At 36.8% G+C, this 17,747-nt stretch overlaps 1 protein-coding gene across 2 annotated transcripts; it reads right to left on the bottom strand.

Moving 5' to 3' along the window:
* Positions 1-136: 136 nt before the first annotated feature.
* Positions 137-17,280, bottom strand: hps5 (HPS5 biogenesis of lysosomal organelles complex 2 subunit 2). 2 transcript variants are annotated; one of them, XM_073869013.1, is made up of 23 exons: positions 17,150-17,280; positions 13,559-13,671; positions 12,696-12,806; positions 11,858-11,922; positions 11,584-11,776; positions 11,369-11,499; positions 10,975-11,196; positions 9,398-9,466; positions 9,176-9,262; positions 8,913-9,093; positions 8,611-8,769; positions 8,373-8,526; positions 6,340-6,448; positions 5,860-5,994; positions 5,706-5,774; positions 5,022-5,623; positions 4,475-4,595; positions 2,952-3,101; positions 1,916-2,035; positions 1,686-1,799; positions 1,507-1,613; positions 1,101-1,434; positions 137-883 (listed from the first exon to the last, which is right to left on the bottom strand). In XM_073869013.1, the coding sequence occupies exons 2-23, from the start codon at positions 13,658-13,660 to the stop codon at positions 823-825; spliced, it is 3,396 nt and encodes a 1,131-aa protein (XP_073725114.1). In that variant the 5' UTR covers positions 13,661-13,671; positions 17,150-17,280; the 3' UTR covers positions 137-822. The 2 variants fall into 2 exon arrangements, with proteins under 2 accessions (XP_073725114.1, XP_073725115.1); XM_073869014.1 differs by lacking the exon at positions 17,150-17,280 and adding an exon at positions 16,737-16,877.
* Between the last annotated feature and the right edge of the window lie 467 nt (positions 17,281-17,747).

Raw genomic sequence — 17,747 nt, 5'->3', positions numbered from 1 at the left:
TGGCACATTTTTTTGCTTGTTTTATGCATTTTTATATTTTTGGTCTAAAAACTAGACTCACCCTCCTGGGTTACCTCCCTCATCAAGAAAAAGCATCTCAATCCAAGAATTTTTAGATATCTCCACTGAAAACAAGACAAAAAATTTTTTTTTTCTTGAAAATCATTTTTTGCAGCGTATTTGGCCGAAAATAGCAAAAAAATTGGTGTTCAGATGCATAAGTGAAAAGACCAAATATTTATGAATTTATTCTTTAATATTTATAATTTATAATCAATTGATCAGCGTAGAGTGAGAAACGTGCATGTAAATAAAATTATAAAGCACACATTTTGAAATATTTTGTCAGAGAAAGATGTATTTCTTTGCTATTTTTCGGTCAATTAGTTTCGGTTGATGAACATTCGGTGCATCCCTAGTAGCAGTAAATATATTTCTTAAACTATATGAAAAACAATCCTAAAGTTTCTGAGCAATTATTTCTACATAAATTGTCACATTCAATTTTAATTCAAGGCCTATTGCTAATACTGTGGATTTTTAACACTTTAAATAGAAAACATAAAAAATATTGAAAATTAGTTTAGGGCACAGCAGTTCTTATAAATCACACAAAGTTTACATTATGGAAAGCCAAAAGGTCCAATCTTCGAGTGGAATGATTAGATTTTTTTTTATGTTACAAACCAGATCTGATATTAAGAGCACCTGCTTTATTGAAATAGGCCCAGATTACAGACATTTGGGTGTAGTGTGTCCATAGAAAGAGCATTGGTACGTTCTCAAGGGATATGTGGAGATTAGGAAGACCCTCTGGTGGGTTTAGGCGTGCTGAGACCACAGAAACCGATCACAGCGCTCCAACATGGTCTGAATCAATGCTCTACAGGGACATAAAGAGAGAGAGATGTAAGTTTTGCTGTCTCCTGTTTATTCATCACACTGGAAGTGCAAGATTGAGTCTAGTGCATTGCATTGTGGGATACAATATTTTTGCCAATGCACTGTTGCTTTGGATTTAAAACATGAATACAATTCTCATGGTTTCAGTGAAACCCAACAGAAGTGTCAAACATCAGCAGGGGGCGCTACGGTCTCACCTCTGTCTCTTTTCAGCCATCCGCAGCAGATCACAGACCAGTGTGGAGCGTTGACTGAGGTCCACCTGTATGCCGCACTCCTGCAGGGTCTCAAGGGCCTGATCAGGCCCGAACACTCGCACCAGACGCAAAGCGATGTTCTCTGGGCTGACCTGAATCCTCCAGTCGGCCGGACCATTGTACGGATCAGCCGAACCGCCGTCACTGTCGTTACCTGAACTGGATCCATTGGTGCTATGTGGCAAATTTAAGGTGGGCGAGGCTTCGCTGTTTGTGATTTTTTGAGACAGCTGGAGTAGCAACACCCATTCATCAAAAGACTGAGGAACGATACCTGACAAAGAGAGAGACTCTTCAAAATTTTGTCAATCCCAAATTGAACAGTTTGTAGTAGTGAGTCATTTACCATCACTTTCTTCCAACAGCGCCATATCATCCAGTCTACAGATGGCACTAAACGCCTCAACTCGCTGCTTTAGCTCTTTGCACAGGTACAGATAACCCATCCAGTACCTGAGAAGGCACGTCACGCAGATCAGATACGGTCATAACCACATACTACAGTATATTACAGTTTAAACTCACCCATGAGATCTACACGTCTCCAGCATCTTTTGTTTGGAGGTCAGATCGGCAGGCAAGCGGATCAGCAGAGACAGCAGTCGTCCGTAACCCCAACTGTAGAAATGAGAGCGCCACCTTCAGGATAGGAGAAAAAAATTACATTTAAATGTTTAATCGTTAGCATTATTAAGACTCATATTATTATGCAAAAAAAAAATGATTAGCCCCGCTTCATATTTAGATTCACCCACCTGGGCTGTCCATCTGGTGTAAGTGTGTCAGCTCTTTGTGGTGCATCATGGGAAAGCCCCAGTTCCAGCCAATCCTGTCGCAGAGTTTCTGGTTGAAGAAGAGACCCAAGAAAGGACAACCTGGCAGAAAATAAATAATTACACCTTCCTCTTATATATATTTATATATATTAAAAAACATGCATGCAAATTAAACATAAAACATAAATAAAAAGTTCCTGTAGCTCAACTGGTACAGTATTATGTTAGTAGCCCAAAGGGTCATGGGTTTGATTCCCAGGGAACACTCATACTGATTTAAAAATAAGTATAGGTTTAATTTAGATAAAAGCATCGCCCAAATGCATGAATGTAAATGTGAATACATTATCTAAAAAAATGCATTTACAAATCAGGTCTTGAAATTGACGTGATGTTTATCTAAAGCCTCCTTTCCACTGTACACGACAAACAATGACTGATAAACCGGAAGTCATTCATTCCCTATGGAGAGTCGCAAGGGGCTGTGTGAGGTGACAAACATCTGATGCATCATTTTCGGATCCGTTTTAAGCGTTGGATTTGTTAAAAAATGTGAACTTGGCCGACTGGAAGTGATGTATTGAAGAGAAAATTATTAATAATTTTTTGTTTAACTTAATCAGTAACACTTGATTTTTTTAAATCCGTTTGATTTATTGATAAGTAATAATTATTCATTTAATATTTTTACACTTTTTTTTATCTTGTTTTCTCCAAAAATATTGGAGTTTTTTTGTCATATATGCATAAATGTTTATTGTTTTATTAATTTGTATTCATTTATTTATTTGACTCCTTTATTTACTATAGTTAATATTCATAGATCGAAGGCTCTTGCATTGGAATGAACTTCTCTCCCATGTTGGCACGGATTAAATTGAAATTTCAGTTTGCCACAAGGGGGCGAACTCTGACAGTCGTGTCTGAATGCTGTGTACATTGAAAAGGCAACTTAACGATATTAAACACAAAACATGAAGTTTCTCAAAGCATATTCCTAAGAACACAGCCACACCTCTGGTGCTCAGATCGGGATTGGACGAGATTGTCCAGATAAGGCAGGAAGTGGTTGGGCAAAGCCATGGCCATGATGTCCGAGGGAAGAATTGTGGGGTAGAACTGTGGGTAAGCGCGAACAGCCACCTCTCCGTGTTTCTCATAGAGTCTGTAAAACATAATAATTGTTTTTATTAAACATTGTAAAGGTACACTGCAAAAAATGATTTTCAAGAAAAAAATATCTTAGTATTTTTGTCTTGTTCTATAAAATATATAAAATTCTTGAATTAAGATGCTTTTTCTTGATTAGCAAAATGACCCAAGAAAACAAGTCTAGTTTTTAGACCAAAAATATCAAATTTAAGTGATTTTGTGCATAAAGTAAGCAAAAACATCTGCCAATGGGTTAAGCAAAAAAATCTTGAACACTTTTCTTAAACACTAAATTCAAGAAAAATCTCTGTAGTACATTTTCTAAAATAACTGTTCATCTGAAAAAAAAATGGAAAAATGCATCTCGGACGGTGAGTAAAATAAATCATGGGTTTAATATCCTTTTTGGCCGAAATTTTCTTTTAAAAAATGACAAAAAATATACAATTTAAGTAAATTTGTGCTTAAAACAAGCAAAAAAATTCTGCCAATCGGGTAAGAAAATGTTTCTCAGTTCACTCAAATTGTATATTTTTTGTCTAAAAACTAGACTTATTTTCTTGGGTCATTTTGCTCATCAATAAAATGCATTTTAATTTAAGAATGTTTAGATATTTGTACTGAAAACAAGACAAAAATACGAAGTAAGAAAGTCATTTTCACTGAAAAAAATGATTAATTCAATTTACTCAATTTTTTTAAGGTAAGTGGTCGCAATCAATTTATTTAAGCTACATTTAAACAAAAGTTTTTTGTTTTGTTTTGTATTACTAATTTTTTTATTTAAATGTAGCTTAAATAAATTGATTACGACCACTTACCTTAAAAAATAGAATTAATAAATTGAGTAAATTGAATTAATATTTTTTTCAGTATGAACCTGATCTCACAGAAATTTGTACATACACTGCATATGAGCAAAACGACCCAAGAAAATAAGTCTAGTTTTTAGACTAAATGTATCAGATTTAAGTGATTTTGTGCATAAAACAATCAAAAAAATCTGCCAATGGGGTAATCACATTTTTCTTGAATTTAGTGTTTATGAAAAATGTTCAAGATTTTTTTGCTTACCCCATTGGCAGATTTTAAATCACTTAAATGTGATATTTTTGGTCTAAAAACTAGACTTATTTTCTTGGGTCATTTTGCTCATCAAGAAAAAGCATCTTAATTTAAGAATTTTTTATATTTTTACTAAAAACAAGACAAAAATACTAAGAATTTTTTTCTTGAAAATAATTTTTTGCAGTGCAGGTAATCATTCAAGGTGGTAACTGCAAAGCCTGTTAAGAAGACTAGAAGACATCTATCCAAGAATTTAGACCACATGGGCATTAAATAAAGATGTTAGGTGTGTGGTGAATCTGCAATGATGCGACTCACCTGTACAGGTGTGCGAGGAGCAAAGGAGCATTCCACGGCTGAAGTTCACGCAAACTACGGAGGGATTTCAGAAGATCGCCCTTCTGGATCACTTCCACCACCTTACTAGCCTGAGTAAACTCTATAACACAACACATTCGAGTATTTACTTAGCTGTGTAAACTTCACATAATATTAATTTACACGTGAGTGAAACGTTTACAACAGTGGTTCTCAAACTGGGGTCCGGGGCCCCCAGGGGGGCCGCGAGATGGTGCCAGGGGGGCCCCAGTTTTATGACATTTTATAAAATACATTCATTTATCATAAATTCTGTGTAATTAAACCTAAAAAAATAAGGCTACTAACCAACAGCACTACTTTGTATAACTTAATATGTTTTGTTTAATTAAAATGTTAAATTTTAGAACAGTTTTTGTCATAAATTTTCTTTGGGGGGGCCGCGAAGGAATGCACCGTACACAAGGGGGGCCGCACGCGGAAAAAGTTTGAGAACCACTGGTTTACAAAACATGTCAATGTTAATTGAATGTTTAAAATCATTTACCAAGCATGCCAGCGATATACGACTTCCGCACGTCAGGCTGCTCGCTGTATCTCAGTGCACACATCCTCCTGACTCTCTCCTGGTCCAACAGGAAGAAGTACCTCCGTAGAAAAACGCACACGTTTTCCACCTCTCCATCTTTTCCCCATCTCGAATCCCTCCCTTCACCAGGGCATCCCAGCTCCAGGTACAGACAAGCCAACTCCGAAAGGTCAGCGTGGAGGTCAGGGGGCAGAGGTTTGGGGGAGAACAGCTGTATTAGTTCAACAGAGTTGGCGAGAGGTGGAAATGGTGTTCTGACTGGGGCGGTGAAACAAGGACTGCTCTCCTTTAGGTCTTCTTCTTCAGTAATGTTGGAGGATTCGTTTAGGTCATTGGCGGGAGCTAACAAGCTCTCCGGCTGTACCACAATACAACAGGAGACAGAAGATAAAACATCTTCATCTTCCACAGTCTTCTCCTCGTCTTCGTCTTTTTTAATGTCTCTTGGTCGATAGTGATCTTCTGGGCCGAGGACCTTCTCCAGAACCAAAGCCCACTGTTGGAGTTCCTCACCAAGACAGACAGGGTTGAGTAAAACCATAGGGTCCTGGATTTGGGATCTAGAGGTCAGACAAAAAGTATTAACGGTAGTCATAATGTGTCAGTTAACCAATCTTTCTATTTGTTTGCGGCAGGACTCACATGGCTCTCTGTGTGGCGGCTCTCAACTCATGAAGTTCAGACTCTGAACTTATCTGCTCATCACTCACCCTAAAACAGACAAACCAAACAAAAACACAGCATAAATTGTTATATATAAAAACACAGACTGCCATAATACAGTACAGAGACTCACTCATGTTCAACTTCATCTGGCGGAGGGGTCAATTCTTCTTGAAAACCCTCCCTGAGGTCAGGCCGAGCCCAAAGGTCGCTGTTCATCTGGAGGGTGTTGATCTTCTCGGTGGTCTTTTTCACAAAGCTAGAAACACTAGAGATAATACAGAATGGATGAATAAATGTTTTTAAACCAAACAAAGGACGAAACAATTGTTACAAATCAGAGAGACGCATCGGTGTACAATGACACAATGTGACAGACGGCAAAAATTCTCCTCTATAAATGTTACACCACATCGAAACAGGAAGTTGTCGTATTAAAAATAACACGGGACAGGACCAGCTGCAATTTTTATGGTATAAAAATATGTTTGACTTTCGGTGGAGGTTTACTTCCCCGACCGCCGGCCAATCAGAGCAAGTCTGGTGTGAAATTTAAGAGGAAATGAAATCAGAAGAGAACAAGGGAAAGTTTATGAGCAAATGGTATGTGTACCTGTCTCGAACGGCCTGCAGAGCTCGTGGCGGTTTAGGCCGGAAAGACAACGGTAGGAACTGCAGACCGAGGTCAGACCTGTCGCTCTCTCCTCGCACAGACTGAGAGTCTTCAAGACAGAAGGAAAAAAGAAAAGAGATAAAAAGAATTGAAATGACAAAGGAATAAAGAGGGAATATAGATGAAAAAAATCTCATGATAAATAAATGAATGCTACTATCTGATGTTTTAGTGGCTTTATTTCAAAATATTTTATGTACAGCATATTGACATACAAATACCAACATGACACCTCAGATTTTGTCATAACCTTCTTGTTTCTTGCTTGATTTCTATTTATACACTGGGAAGCCCCGCCCACAGTCCAAAAATACAGTAAATACCTGAATACAAACATCAAATAAGCTCTGATTGGCTGATTTCGATGGAATTTGTTGCATTGTGCAGTAAGGACAGCAAAATAATCTCTTACATGATCACATCTTCAGGTCAACATGAATATTTACTTTCTCTTATAACATTTATGCTTCTGGCAGACAATTTCTTCCAACGCGACCTACAATGAATTAAAGGTCCCATTGTTGAATAAGTTACTCAAAAAAAAAAAAAAAAAGAATTACTAGTTACTAATTCAATGATGTAACTAAATTACTGTACAAAATACTCTCTCTAAAAAGTATTTAATTACTTATTACTAATTAGTTTCTAAATCCTATTTAGTACATGATACAAAAATAGGCTTGAAATGGCTAAAACAAATCATATATAAGTGCATAAATTATTCTGTTCACACTTTTTAAGGTCCAATTCTGACTATTTCTAACTACTATTAACTACTTTTGCCTCAATATAGTCATAATTACTGCTATTAATACTTAGTAAAGTTGTTTTTAAGTTTAAGTATTGGTAGGATTAAGGATGTAGAATAAGGTTTTGCAAAACAGGCATTAATATGTTCTAATAAACAGCCAATATCTCAGTAATATTAATGCTAATTATCAACCAGTTAATACACTGCAAAAAAATTATTTTCAGGAGAAAAAAATCTTAGTATTTTTGTCTTGTTTTCAGTAAAAATATCTTAAAAAATCTGTAAATAAGATGCTTTTTCTTGATGAGCAAAACGACCCAAGAAAAAAAGTCCAGCCTCGAGACCAAAAATATCAAATCCAAGTGATTCTGTGCACAAAACAAGCAAAAAAATCTGCCAATGGGGTAAGCAAATTTTTCTTGAATTTTTCTTCAATTTAGTTTTTTAAAAAAAAAATTCAAGATTTTTTTGCTTACCCCAATGGCAGATTTTTTTTGCCTGTTTTATGCACAAAATCACTTAAATTTTATATTTTTGGTCTAAACACTAGACTTTTTTTTGGGTCGTTTTGCTCATCAAGAAAAAGCATCTTAATTTAAGAATTTTTAGATATTTTTTTATATATATAAGACAAAAATACTAAGAATTGTTTTTCCTGAAAATCATTTTTTGCAGTGTAGTGAGAATTGTAAACTTCACTAAAGTGTTAATATTATTCTTAACAACTCACCAAAGTATTTAAAGTGAGAAGGTTACATAAAAAATTAGCATTTTTACCTTAGACTTTAAATTTTGATGTTAAATTCACATTTTTGTATTATATATATAATTGATCTACTGTCTATATACAGTATTTAGTTCAATTACATCAGAGTAACTGGAAATAAATTACTAGAAAAATGAGAGTAATCCCTTACTTTAACTAATTACTTTGTAACTAGTTACACCCAACCATGTATACATTCTATACAAATAATTTATACCTTGTGATTTAATGCCAAGATGTTGAATGTGTTAGTGCAATGCTGTGCTTGTTGTGCACCATTGATTTCACAACCATGTAAGTTTCAAAACCAAACATAAATCTGGATCATTATGCTCTGAAATGTCAATACTGAAATAGGTGCAGGCTACTTTCCTGTTCCTCTGGAAGAAGGCAATTACATTCGAACTTTATTTTGTTGCTTTAAAAGTTTTCAGTCTGTTTCTCTCTGAGTCTCACCATTTTCGGCCTGCTCGTCTGTGAAACTAAACTCCTTCAGTCGATCCTCCTCAAGCGTCGTTTGGGTGGCGATAGAGTTGGTATCCTCATCCGATTGGCTACCTCTTCGACTGATGACGCGGTAGATGCCACAGTCTAAAACATTAAAGCTTTCCTGCATACGGAGATATAAAAAATGTGTTTATTTGATCATCTATTGTAGATATTTACTGGTGTTGGATGCGTGTTCAACACTCACATGGGATGAGATGCTGCTCCTCCGACTGCTGCAGGCGGAGTCCAGCGGCTCTACCCTGCCAATCACTTCCTCGAGCTGACCAATCAGCTGTTGCTGGGAGGTGGAGTTTAGCTGTGCCTTTAGATGCTCCAGTCGATCGACGGGAAGGGACTTCCTGGCCTGAGGAAGACAGAGAAAAGACCTTACATGTCTTCATCACATTATATTTCCAATAATACCCTGTGAAAATATGAAGAACTAATTAATGCACTGGTGCTCGCTCTCAGTGAGAATACAACTTGTGTATGTGTGTTTGCGTGTACCCTGGATGCAATAACTGCATGCTGAAACATGCAACAGACAGTGGCGGCCTGCATCCAGTTCTCTCTCTTCATCAGACGCTCCACACAGCGCTCAGGTGACACCAACGACAGGTGAGACAAGCGCCCATCACCATGGAGACAAAACAGCTCATTACGAAAAACCGCAATCTCCATCACATCTACAGAGAGGACAGATGGACATAATATGTAAGAAAAACCAACAACTCACAATCATATTTTCGAATAAACAAGACATCACATCTTTGACCTCTGTCCACAGCAGGACCTGCCCACTGTGAGGGGCAAAGATGTAGATAGCCGAATCTGTCCAGGTGAGAAGGTGTTGATCACTGAAAAACACAGACGTACACAAAGATCAAGTCAGATATTTGCCCCCAAAACCTCTAAAATGTGCTGTTAAAGTTAGTAAAAATATTTTTAACTAAAAGTTACAGGATAATAACGAAACTTAGATGACTGATTACCCAAACTGAAGGAGTTTTGGGAAAGCCAGAGACTGTGGAGCCTGCACAGGGTTGAAATGTGGCTCATTTCTGCAAGCATAAAACACACAACTATTCACAATGGACATGAAAGGTCAGGGGTCTTATTTATAAAACACTAAAAGTGCATTCGCGCCCAAAAGCAGACATATAAAACCGTGTGTACGCACACCTGGAAGCAAAGTTCACCGATCACCTGCAAGTGTGCATACATGAATCAGCCTCACATCCCGCCCTGTACACGGCCACTTTTAATCATAACTAGTCAATGCAAAGCACCTCATGAATGCTGATCTGCATATTAATGAGACTGACATCTAATTGTTCATTCGTATGCTTAAATTAGCAAACTGTGCACAGAACGAATGTAAATTGGATATCACCTCACGATACTATATGATATTGATTCTCTCAGTCAGCCAATGCCTAAAAAAACATCTGTCAAAATAAAGGTTCCTCATATCGATATTTTATGTGTGGCATTGATGCATCTTATCATAAGACATTTGATCGATTCATAGATCCATATCACTGTAGGGCTTCAAAACGATTACTTGCAACTTATCGTTTACAAAATAAAAGTTTTTGTTTACATCATATATGTGTGTGTTTACTGTGTACAACAATGAAGTGTATATAAATACAGACATGCATGTATAATTTTAGGAAAAAAATCTATTTATATTTTAAGTAGTGCTGGGAAAAGATTAATCGCGATTAATCGCATACAAAATAAAAAGGCATTTTTGCCTAATATATGAGTGTGCGCTGTGTGTAACTATTATGAATATGTAAATACACACACATTAATTTATGTATTTAAGAAACATTTACATGTGTATATATATATTTATATATTATATATTATATATTAACAATAAAAATGGATATATAAATAAAAATGTTCTGAAAAAAATTGCTGTAATTATGCAGCTGGTTGCCAGTAACTTAGAAGATAAAGACTGAAAATGTTTAATGTTCATATAACTTTGAACTGTTGCCAGTAAATAACATAAATGTAAAATCTACAGTAAGTTACTGGCAGCTAGTTGCCAGTAATACCAAATAATACTGTAATTTCTACAGCAGAATTAATTTACAGTGTATGTATTTAAATATGTGTGTGTTTAAATATACATAATAATTACACACAGTACAGATACATATATTGGGCAAAAATTAACTTTTATTTTGTATGCGATTAATCGCGATTAATCTTTTCCCAGCACTATTTTTAAGTATTTATAATTATATATAATAAATAAATAAATATAAAACTATATATACACATATAACTATATACTTGCATCTGTGTATTATATATACAGAATTATTATACACAGTACACACACATACATGATGTAAACAAAAACTTTTATTCTGCAAACGATTAGTCGCGATTAATCGTTTTGCAGCCCTATATCAATGCATTGTTACATACCTAGTGCACAGTACATACTGCAATAGCATTGATAGTATGCAAACGAACCCAAACGCAACATACAGACACATAATTAGCAGAGTTTGATGTCATGTCATAGGTGACGGCGAACACATACTTGTAAGAGATGAGTGGCAGTGGTGGACAGGCCAGCAGCTGTTTGAACTGGTGTGTACTCAAAACCTCTCCGCTGAAACTGGCCTCCCACACACGAGAGCCCGGCCGGGCACAGTACAGCAGTGGAGGAGGAGCGCCCACCTGACCCCGTTGACCGTGCATGAAAAAACACACCCCGAACTCTCCATCACGCTCCTTATTACCCACACGCCAGAACTTCTCCCTGAGACAGAGCGAGATTGATTAAAAAGTGACATGAGAACAAATTACATCTTTATCATAATTCTGGCTAAATTCATCTACACATAGTCCCGCCCCAAACACATACCAATGATTTACTTAGCAAAAGAAATCTGGCGTGTACCACTCCAATCCACGCAAAGATCAACACACACCTTTCAGTATCACACAGGTAGCAGCGAGTGAGAGACGAGACCACCAGGTGTCCGTCCGCGTATCCCAACTGAACGACACGCGAGTCCACCGTGATGATGGTCTGAACAGGGAAGATGACAAATGCCGAGCCCTGTTTGAAAATGCATATACAATACACACAAGAATTAACAAAAATGATTATTTAAAAAAAGGCTAAATTTAAAGGTTTATTTACCTTTCCATGTTTGGAGGACCCGGAGCGGACGCAGGACACTTTCCCTCCAACGTCTCCAGCAAACACTCGTAGGGCTGTGGTGTCCCAGCACAGAGATGTTACGGTCTGCCCGCGATGTTCCCATGACACACCTGTACGTTCTGGACGACCACGACGCTCCAACTGCAGCTCCCAAACCACTACCAGGCCCTGACTGAGACACACAAACATCACATGTGGCCTGACTGACAAATACAAACTTTGTAGAGGCATAAAAACAGGTGAACAGGAATACCTTGTTGCCACAGCGATAAAGTCTTCATCATGGGGGCAGCATGCGACCTGCGTGATCGAACCTTCCTATGTAACAACAGATATTGAACACTTCATACAGAGTTTTTCCTTTTAGTTTGCTCTACTGTCATATGCAGCCCTTTTCATGTATGATTAAGTTAAAAGTCATGTGTTTATCTGAGCTGATAGCTATATAATAATCTATATATTTTGTTGTGTGACAATTTAGTATTAATTTACTCTTACCGTGGGTTCACACCAGCTGCATTTGAGGCGTAAAATTCGCGTCTACCGCGTCTAGTTTGCCTCTTGAAAATTTTGAGTTTACTCGCTTCATCTGCGCGTGAAAGCCGCGCGCAAAATTCTAGTCATCGAGAAATTCACGCGGAAATTCGCATGGAGGGGCTTCTGCGACTCCGCTCGCTTCATGTAATCACGTCACTACTAGAGCAAGCTCCTGATTGGTTAACGCGGCGAGTTTTTCCGCCAAAGTTCAATTTTTTTTTTACATTCCCGCGGCAACACTCAATTTGCGTCATTTGCACAATCTAGACGCACTAATGAGGCAGAATCACGCCGCGTTAGACGCAATTCCGCCTCATTCGCACATTGCGAATTGAAACCTCCAGACGCGCATCAAAGTGTCTTTACATTGACTTGAAATCACTTGCGCTTGACGCCTCTACCGCGGCTGGTCTGAACGCAGCATTACACTGAGAGTAGGCATTCATATTTAATTTATAAAGACTGTATAATACATTTAAAATTGTTTTTTTAGCTCTTTAGCTCTGAGCTAAGAGATGAAATTGTGTTAGAATTATGTTTGTTTGTTTGTTTACTTTATGTGTGAGGATGAGTCTCTGCTTCCAACCCTCTCTCTGAATGAGGTGTACTCCACCGGCAGACGTGCCCAGGGCCAACCACTTTCTGGACACGGACAGACACGTGCACTGCAGCACACAAAAAAGATATTAAAGGAAAAATTCACTCAAAATGATGCTCCCGTTTATCCTTGTTTCAGATGTTAGGCAGTAGAGAATAGTGGTAAATCACCAAAAGTATGGTAAAAGTAGTAGTTTTAAGGGCAAACATTATTCGACAATAAAAAGGCAATGCACTACATTAACAGTCAGGGGAATAAAATTTAAAATGCACTTTTTTCTCCGCCATTAATGAGTTGACAACGTCAATTAAGAGAAAATGCTTCCTTGCCAATGACGAGTTTTTATAGCAATCCGTATTTCTGCTATTATCCACTAGGTGGCAATCTTACCCAACATATATAACACTAAAGCATCCACTGATCCAAAAACAGTAAAATCTCTGTGCATGTTTTGATCGTTCTGAATCTGATCTCTAGCAAAATTCCTTTACAAAAATGCTATTTTCGCTTTTTGCTCAAAATTGTATTTCTGAAGAAACCTAACCATATTTGAGAAGTGATAAAAAAGAACAAATAAAGAAAGAATGAAACGTTTTATTTTTTTGTTTCAAAGCAGAGGGTCTGTTCTTTCATTTGATATATTGTATGTTTTTCTGGAAGGCATTAAACTTTTGCGAAAATCATAAAAAATGCTGCCGCTGGCTGAAAACTATTTTTAAAAACTCTGGTAAATATCTTAAAGGTGACCCTTTTGGGAGCTTGGCAGTGTAGAAGCTTTTCTCGTGTGAAAACGGAGACAACAAAAAAAAAACGGATTACTTTTATTCGGCCGGAGTCCAGGCGCAGGGCAGAGAGAAGCGGGTCCAGACAGTCAAACTCAGCCAGAACATGAGTGCAGGATTCAGAAACCACAGGAACCATCCTGCACCGCTCTGAGACAACAAAAAACAATGCACATTTATACATAGATCACATGGATCTCTGTCTTACCATCTACCTACAACGTTTTAGGAATTATGCAAATGCAGCATTTTGGGGAACTATATCTGGCTAAATATTTGCATACATTTCAGTGAGTCCAAACATGCAGTGCCCAAAAATGCTGTATTGGAATGTGTCTATAATGTCTAAAAATGTCGGAAACTCATTATTACCACTGAAAATGCTGCACCCACCAACCTATGATCCCTGCTTAAATATCTGCAATTGCCTGTGGCGCCTTAAAAGATGACCAAAACCGCAGTATATGGGAACATTGAATTGAGCTCGAACCTCGGCAGTAGGGCTGCATGATATTTAAAGAATAATGCAATATCTTGCTAAATTCTGTGTGCGTTACAATAAAGCTTTAAAGGTGAAATATAATATACATAACTATATTTTCAGTGGTGTATATAGACCTTATATAATGAATTTTTGTATTTTTATTATAGAATTATCGACATATACTGCAGGTTTCCTTTACATGGAAGTCGTCAACATGTTTCAACAGTAGCCCTAAACTGCTATGTTGTCTCAGACAATGACGTTTGTCCTGTGGCGGCTACCATATGCGTTTTGAAATTACTGGGATAAGTTTGCATATCTCAATCTCACCACTAGATGCCGCATAAATTTATACACATCACCTTTAACTATTTCCCCGCCACTGACAAGTTAAATCGTCAATTAAAAGGAAAATGCTTCCCTATCTGTATTTTCGCTATTATCCACCAGATAGCGCTCTTACCCAACTTATACAACCCGGAAGCAATCCCTCAAGTCAAATAGTTCAAACTCTGTGTATGTTTTGATCATCATTCTGAATCGGATTTCTACCAAAAGTCTTTTACAAAAACGCAATTACCTCAGCTTTTTGCTCAAAATGTGGTATTTTTGAAGAAACCTACCCATATTTGAAAGGTGATAAAACAAATGAAGATAGGATTAATTTTTTTTTTTTGAAAGCAGAAGGTCTGTTCTTTCATTTGATATATTGTGGGGTGGTTTCCTGGACAGGGATTATCTTAAGCCAGGACTAGGCCTTAGTTTAATTAGGAAATATAACTATAACAAACATGCCTTACTGAAAACATTACCTGTGTGATTTTTAAGGCAAAACAAAGGGCACTGATTTTTTAAGATATGTCAGTGCAAGTTGTTTTCAGTTTGGACAGCTCTTACATTTATTTTAGTCTAGGACTAGTCTAATCCCTGTTCGGGAAACCGCCCCATTATGTTTATATATTTAAAGAAGAACATTTTCTGGAAGGCACTTTTGTGAAATCATAAAAATGCTGGCGGGCAACATTTATAAAAACTCTGGCGGGGAAAGAGTTAAGTTTGTAACATTTATTTAAGTAATAATAATAATATAAAATATATTTTAAAAACTTATATTTAAAAACTTAAAATATGTAACAATCAGGGCTGCATAACGATTAATCGTAACTTGTCGATTACAGTATAAAAGTTTTTGTTTAAGATCATATATATGTGTGTACTGTGTATAATAAATATGTAAAAATAAATACACATGCATGTATAATTTTAAGAAAAAATCATATACACATGCAAATATTTCTTAAATGTAAACATGCTTGTGTATTTATACAGAATTATTATATACAATACACCAGTGGCGGCCAGTGTCTTTTTTTTGAGGGTGCACGATGCGAAGTTCGTCACAAAATGTACGTAGCCCGTCATGTGTGTGGTTCATAATTTTAAAATATGTGTTTGGCGTGTCGAGTGAACCTGTATGCATCATGTTTCTTATCAAAATAAGTGCCTGCTACAGACGCCTCTAAAGGGTTTATAATAAAAGAGACGCTCGCGTTTGCCAGATACGCATAATCTCATGCGTAATCAGAGTTTACTGTTAAGGGAGTGTCTTGCGATATTTTGAATGTGAGCGTCTCTTTTATCATAAACGGTTTAGAGGCATGTGCAGCAGGCACTTATTTTGACAAAACACGTGATGCACATAGTGAACATGACACAACAAACACATATTTTGAAAACACGACCAACACACATGACCCTCCGAACACTTATTTTGAATTTGCGCCCCTCGGAAGAGCAGTCATGAGCCGCCACTGCAATACACACACACATATGATGTAAACAAAAACGTTTATTCTGCGATAACGATTAGCTGCGATTAATTGTCGTTATGCAGCCCTTATAACAACATAGAGGACAGAACACCTGACAGATGCTTTCATCTAAAGCTTTTTAGAAGATAAACATTTTTATATCTCTCTCTGTCTCACTATATACATAACTTTTAAAGTATTAAAATATTTTTGTTAAGAAACCCATTAGGATCTGCGTATACCGATATTCGCGATATCGCGGTTATTTATTTTTATATCTCTCTCTGTCTCACTATATACATAACTTTTAAAGTATTAAAATATTTTTGTTAAGAAACCCATTAGGATCTGCGTATACCGATATTCGCGATATCGCGGTTATTTATTTTTATATCTCTCTCTGTCTCACTATATACATAACTTTTAAAGTATTAAAATATTTTTGTTAAGAAACCCATTGGGATCTGCGTATACCGATATTCGCGATATCGCGGTTATTTAGCTATACATTCGCTATTCTACTCTGCGCTAAAACCATTGCCTTTCGAGACAGTCATCAAATCTACGACGCCTGAAAATGCCGTCTTGTTAGGCAGCTCACTAGATTTTGAAACACAGCCCTACTCAGCTACTGTCATGTGATTCGAGGGGGAAAAGACTGCTCATACTATCCACCCTATAACACATCGTTGGTGACATGCAAGTATTTATACAGAGCGAGCTTTATAAACAAACTTTCACTAGTTCAAGCTTTCTCTACGTTGTCTTTCACACATCTGACAGCGCGCAAAAACCGAAACACACTTAACGTTACAAACTCACACACAAGAATGCGCTACTTCCCCTTCATTTGAAAGCACATATCTAACATAACTCAACACTGACACACTTTAAAAACACTTACTAACGTTTAAACTTACTGTTAGAAGTTTGATATCAGAGGCTACGCGTTAGCCGATTAGCATGACTGAAAATCACGAGACCTAAATCAAAAGAGTCACGAAGCAGCACGTAACAACAAATAAGTTACATGTTGTTGAAAAGTCTGTTGTCTTACACGTAGCAGCTTAAAATAAAAGTAAGAAACCGACTTCCGTCTGGATTGGAAACGTAGGTACTTTCACAACAAACAACACATTAGTTTCGATTTCTCTTTAGATTTATTTAACGTTAGTCATTATAATTAAATCAATATCGACTGTATCAGAAGTCATTGACGACTGCTTTACTTAAACTTGATTTACAGTTAATAATTTAAGTTAGCCAAAGTGTTGAATAAAGCATCTAAGACAAATATTTAACAACAACTAAGTTGTATTAAAGAATATTTTACTTGTTTTTGAGCTCCAGATGCATTTATGTGTAGATTTAAAGTCCAGAGATGCGGTAAAAGTCAATCCTGCAGATGATCATGTGTCTGACTGACTGAAACCTACCGGCGCTACTTTTCCCTTACAACCCCACTCACTGTGACGCGCACTGATTTACACACAGCGCAGGGAACTACTTTAAGTGGAATGATGTGAAGTACTTACTTTTTCCTGTAAATTCATTACTTAAATTGTGAAAAGTTGTTTTGAAATGTGCCTGAAACATATCTAAGTATGTGTGACTAACATGTAAAGTTTGTTTGAGAGTGCTGTTTTACAATGAAATCCGCAAATGTTTGGCGTAGGTGTTCCAGCAGCAATTGGAGTACATGGGTCCATTAGAGGCTCTTGTTGGTATTGATTGATATTTGAGACGCCCAAGAGAATAAAATCTGAACCATCAAGCGAAAATAGCACAAACTCCTGCCTCAGACATCTTACGACCTTGTAGTCTATCTGTTTAAAAATTCATATATATATGAGTTTTATTGTACGAAAAGTCACAACCTACATGAAAAAAATATTAAAGTATTTACTACTGTAGTAAAATTCCTACAGTAT

Source organism: Misgurnus anguillicaudatus, chromosome 6 (assembly GCF_027580225.2).
Source record: "Misgurnus anguillicaudatus chromosome 6, ASM2758022v2, whole genome shotgun sequence".
Classification (NCBI taxonomy): domain Eukaryota; kingdom Metazoa; phylum Chordata; class Actinopteri; order Cypriniformes; family Cobitidae; genus Misgurnus; species Misgurnus anguillicaudatus.
The sequence above is the reverse complement of the archived record's forward strand: the minus strand, read 5'-3'. Positions and strand labels throughout refer to the sequence as shown.

Coding starts and splice junctions, on each gene's coding strand:
- hps5 (XM_073869013.1), bottom strand. CDS start 13,660: ATGGTTCCTGTGGTTTCTGAATCCTGCACTCATGTTCTGGCTGAGTTT. Junction 11,777..11,857: donor TTTATCGCTGTGGCAACAAG/GTATTCCTGTTC, acceptor TGTGTGTCTCAG/TCAGGGCCTGGTAGTGGTTT. Junction 5,995..6,339: donor CTGCAGGCCGTTCGAGACAG/GTACACATACCA, acceptor TATTATCTCTAG/TGTTTCTAGCTTTGTGAAAA.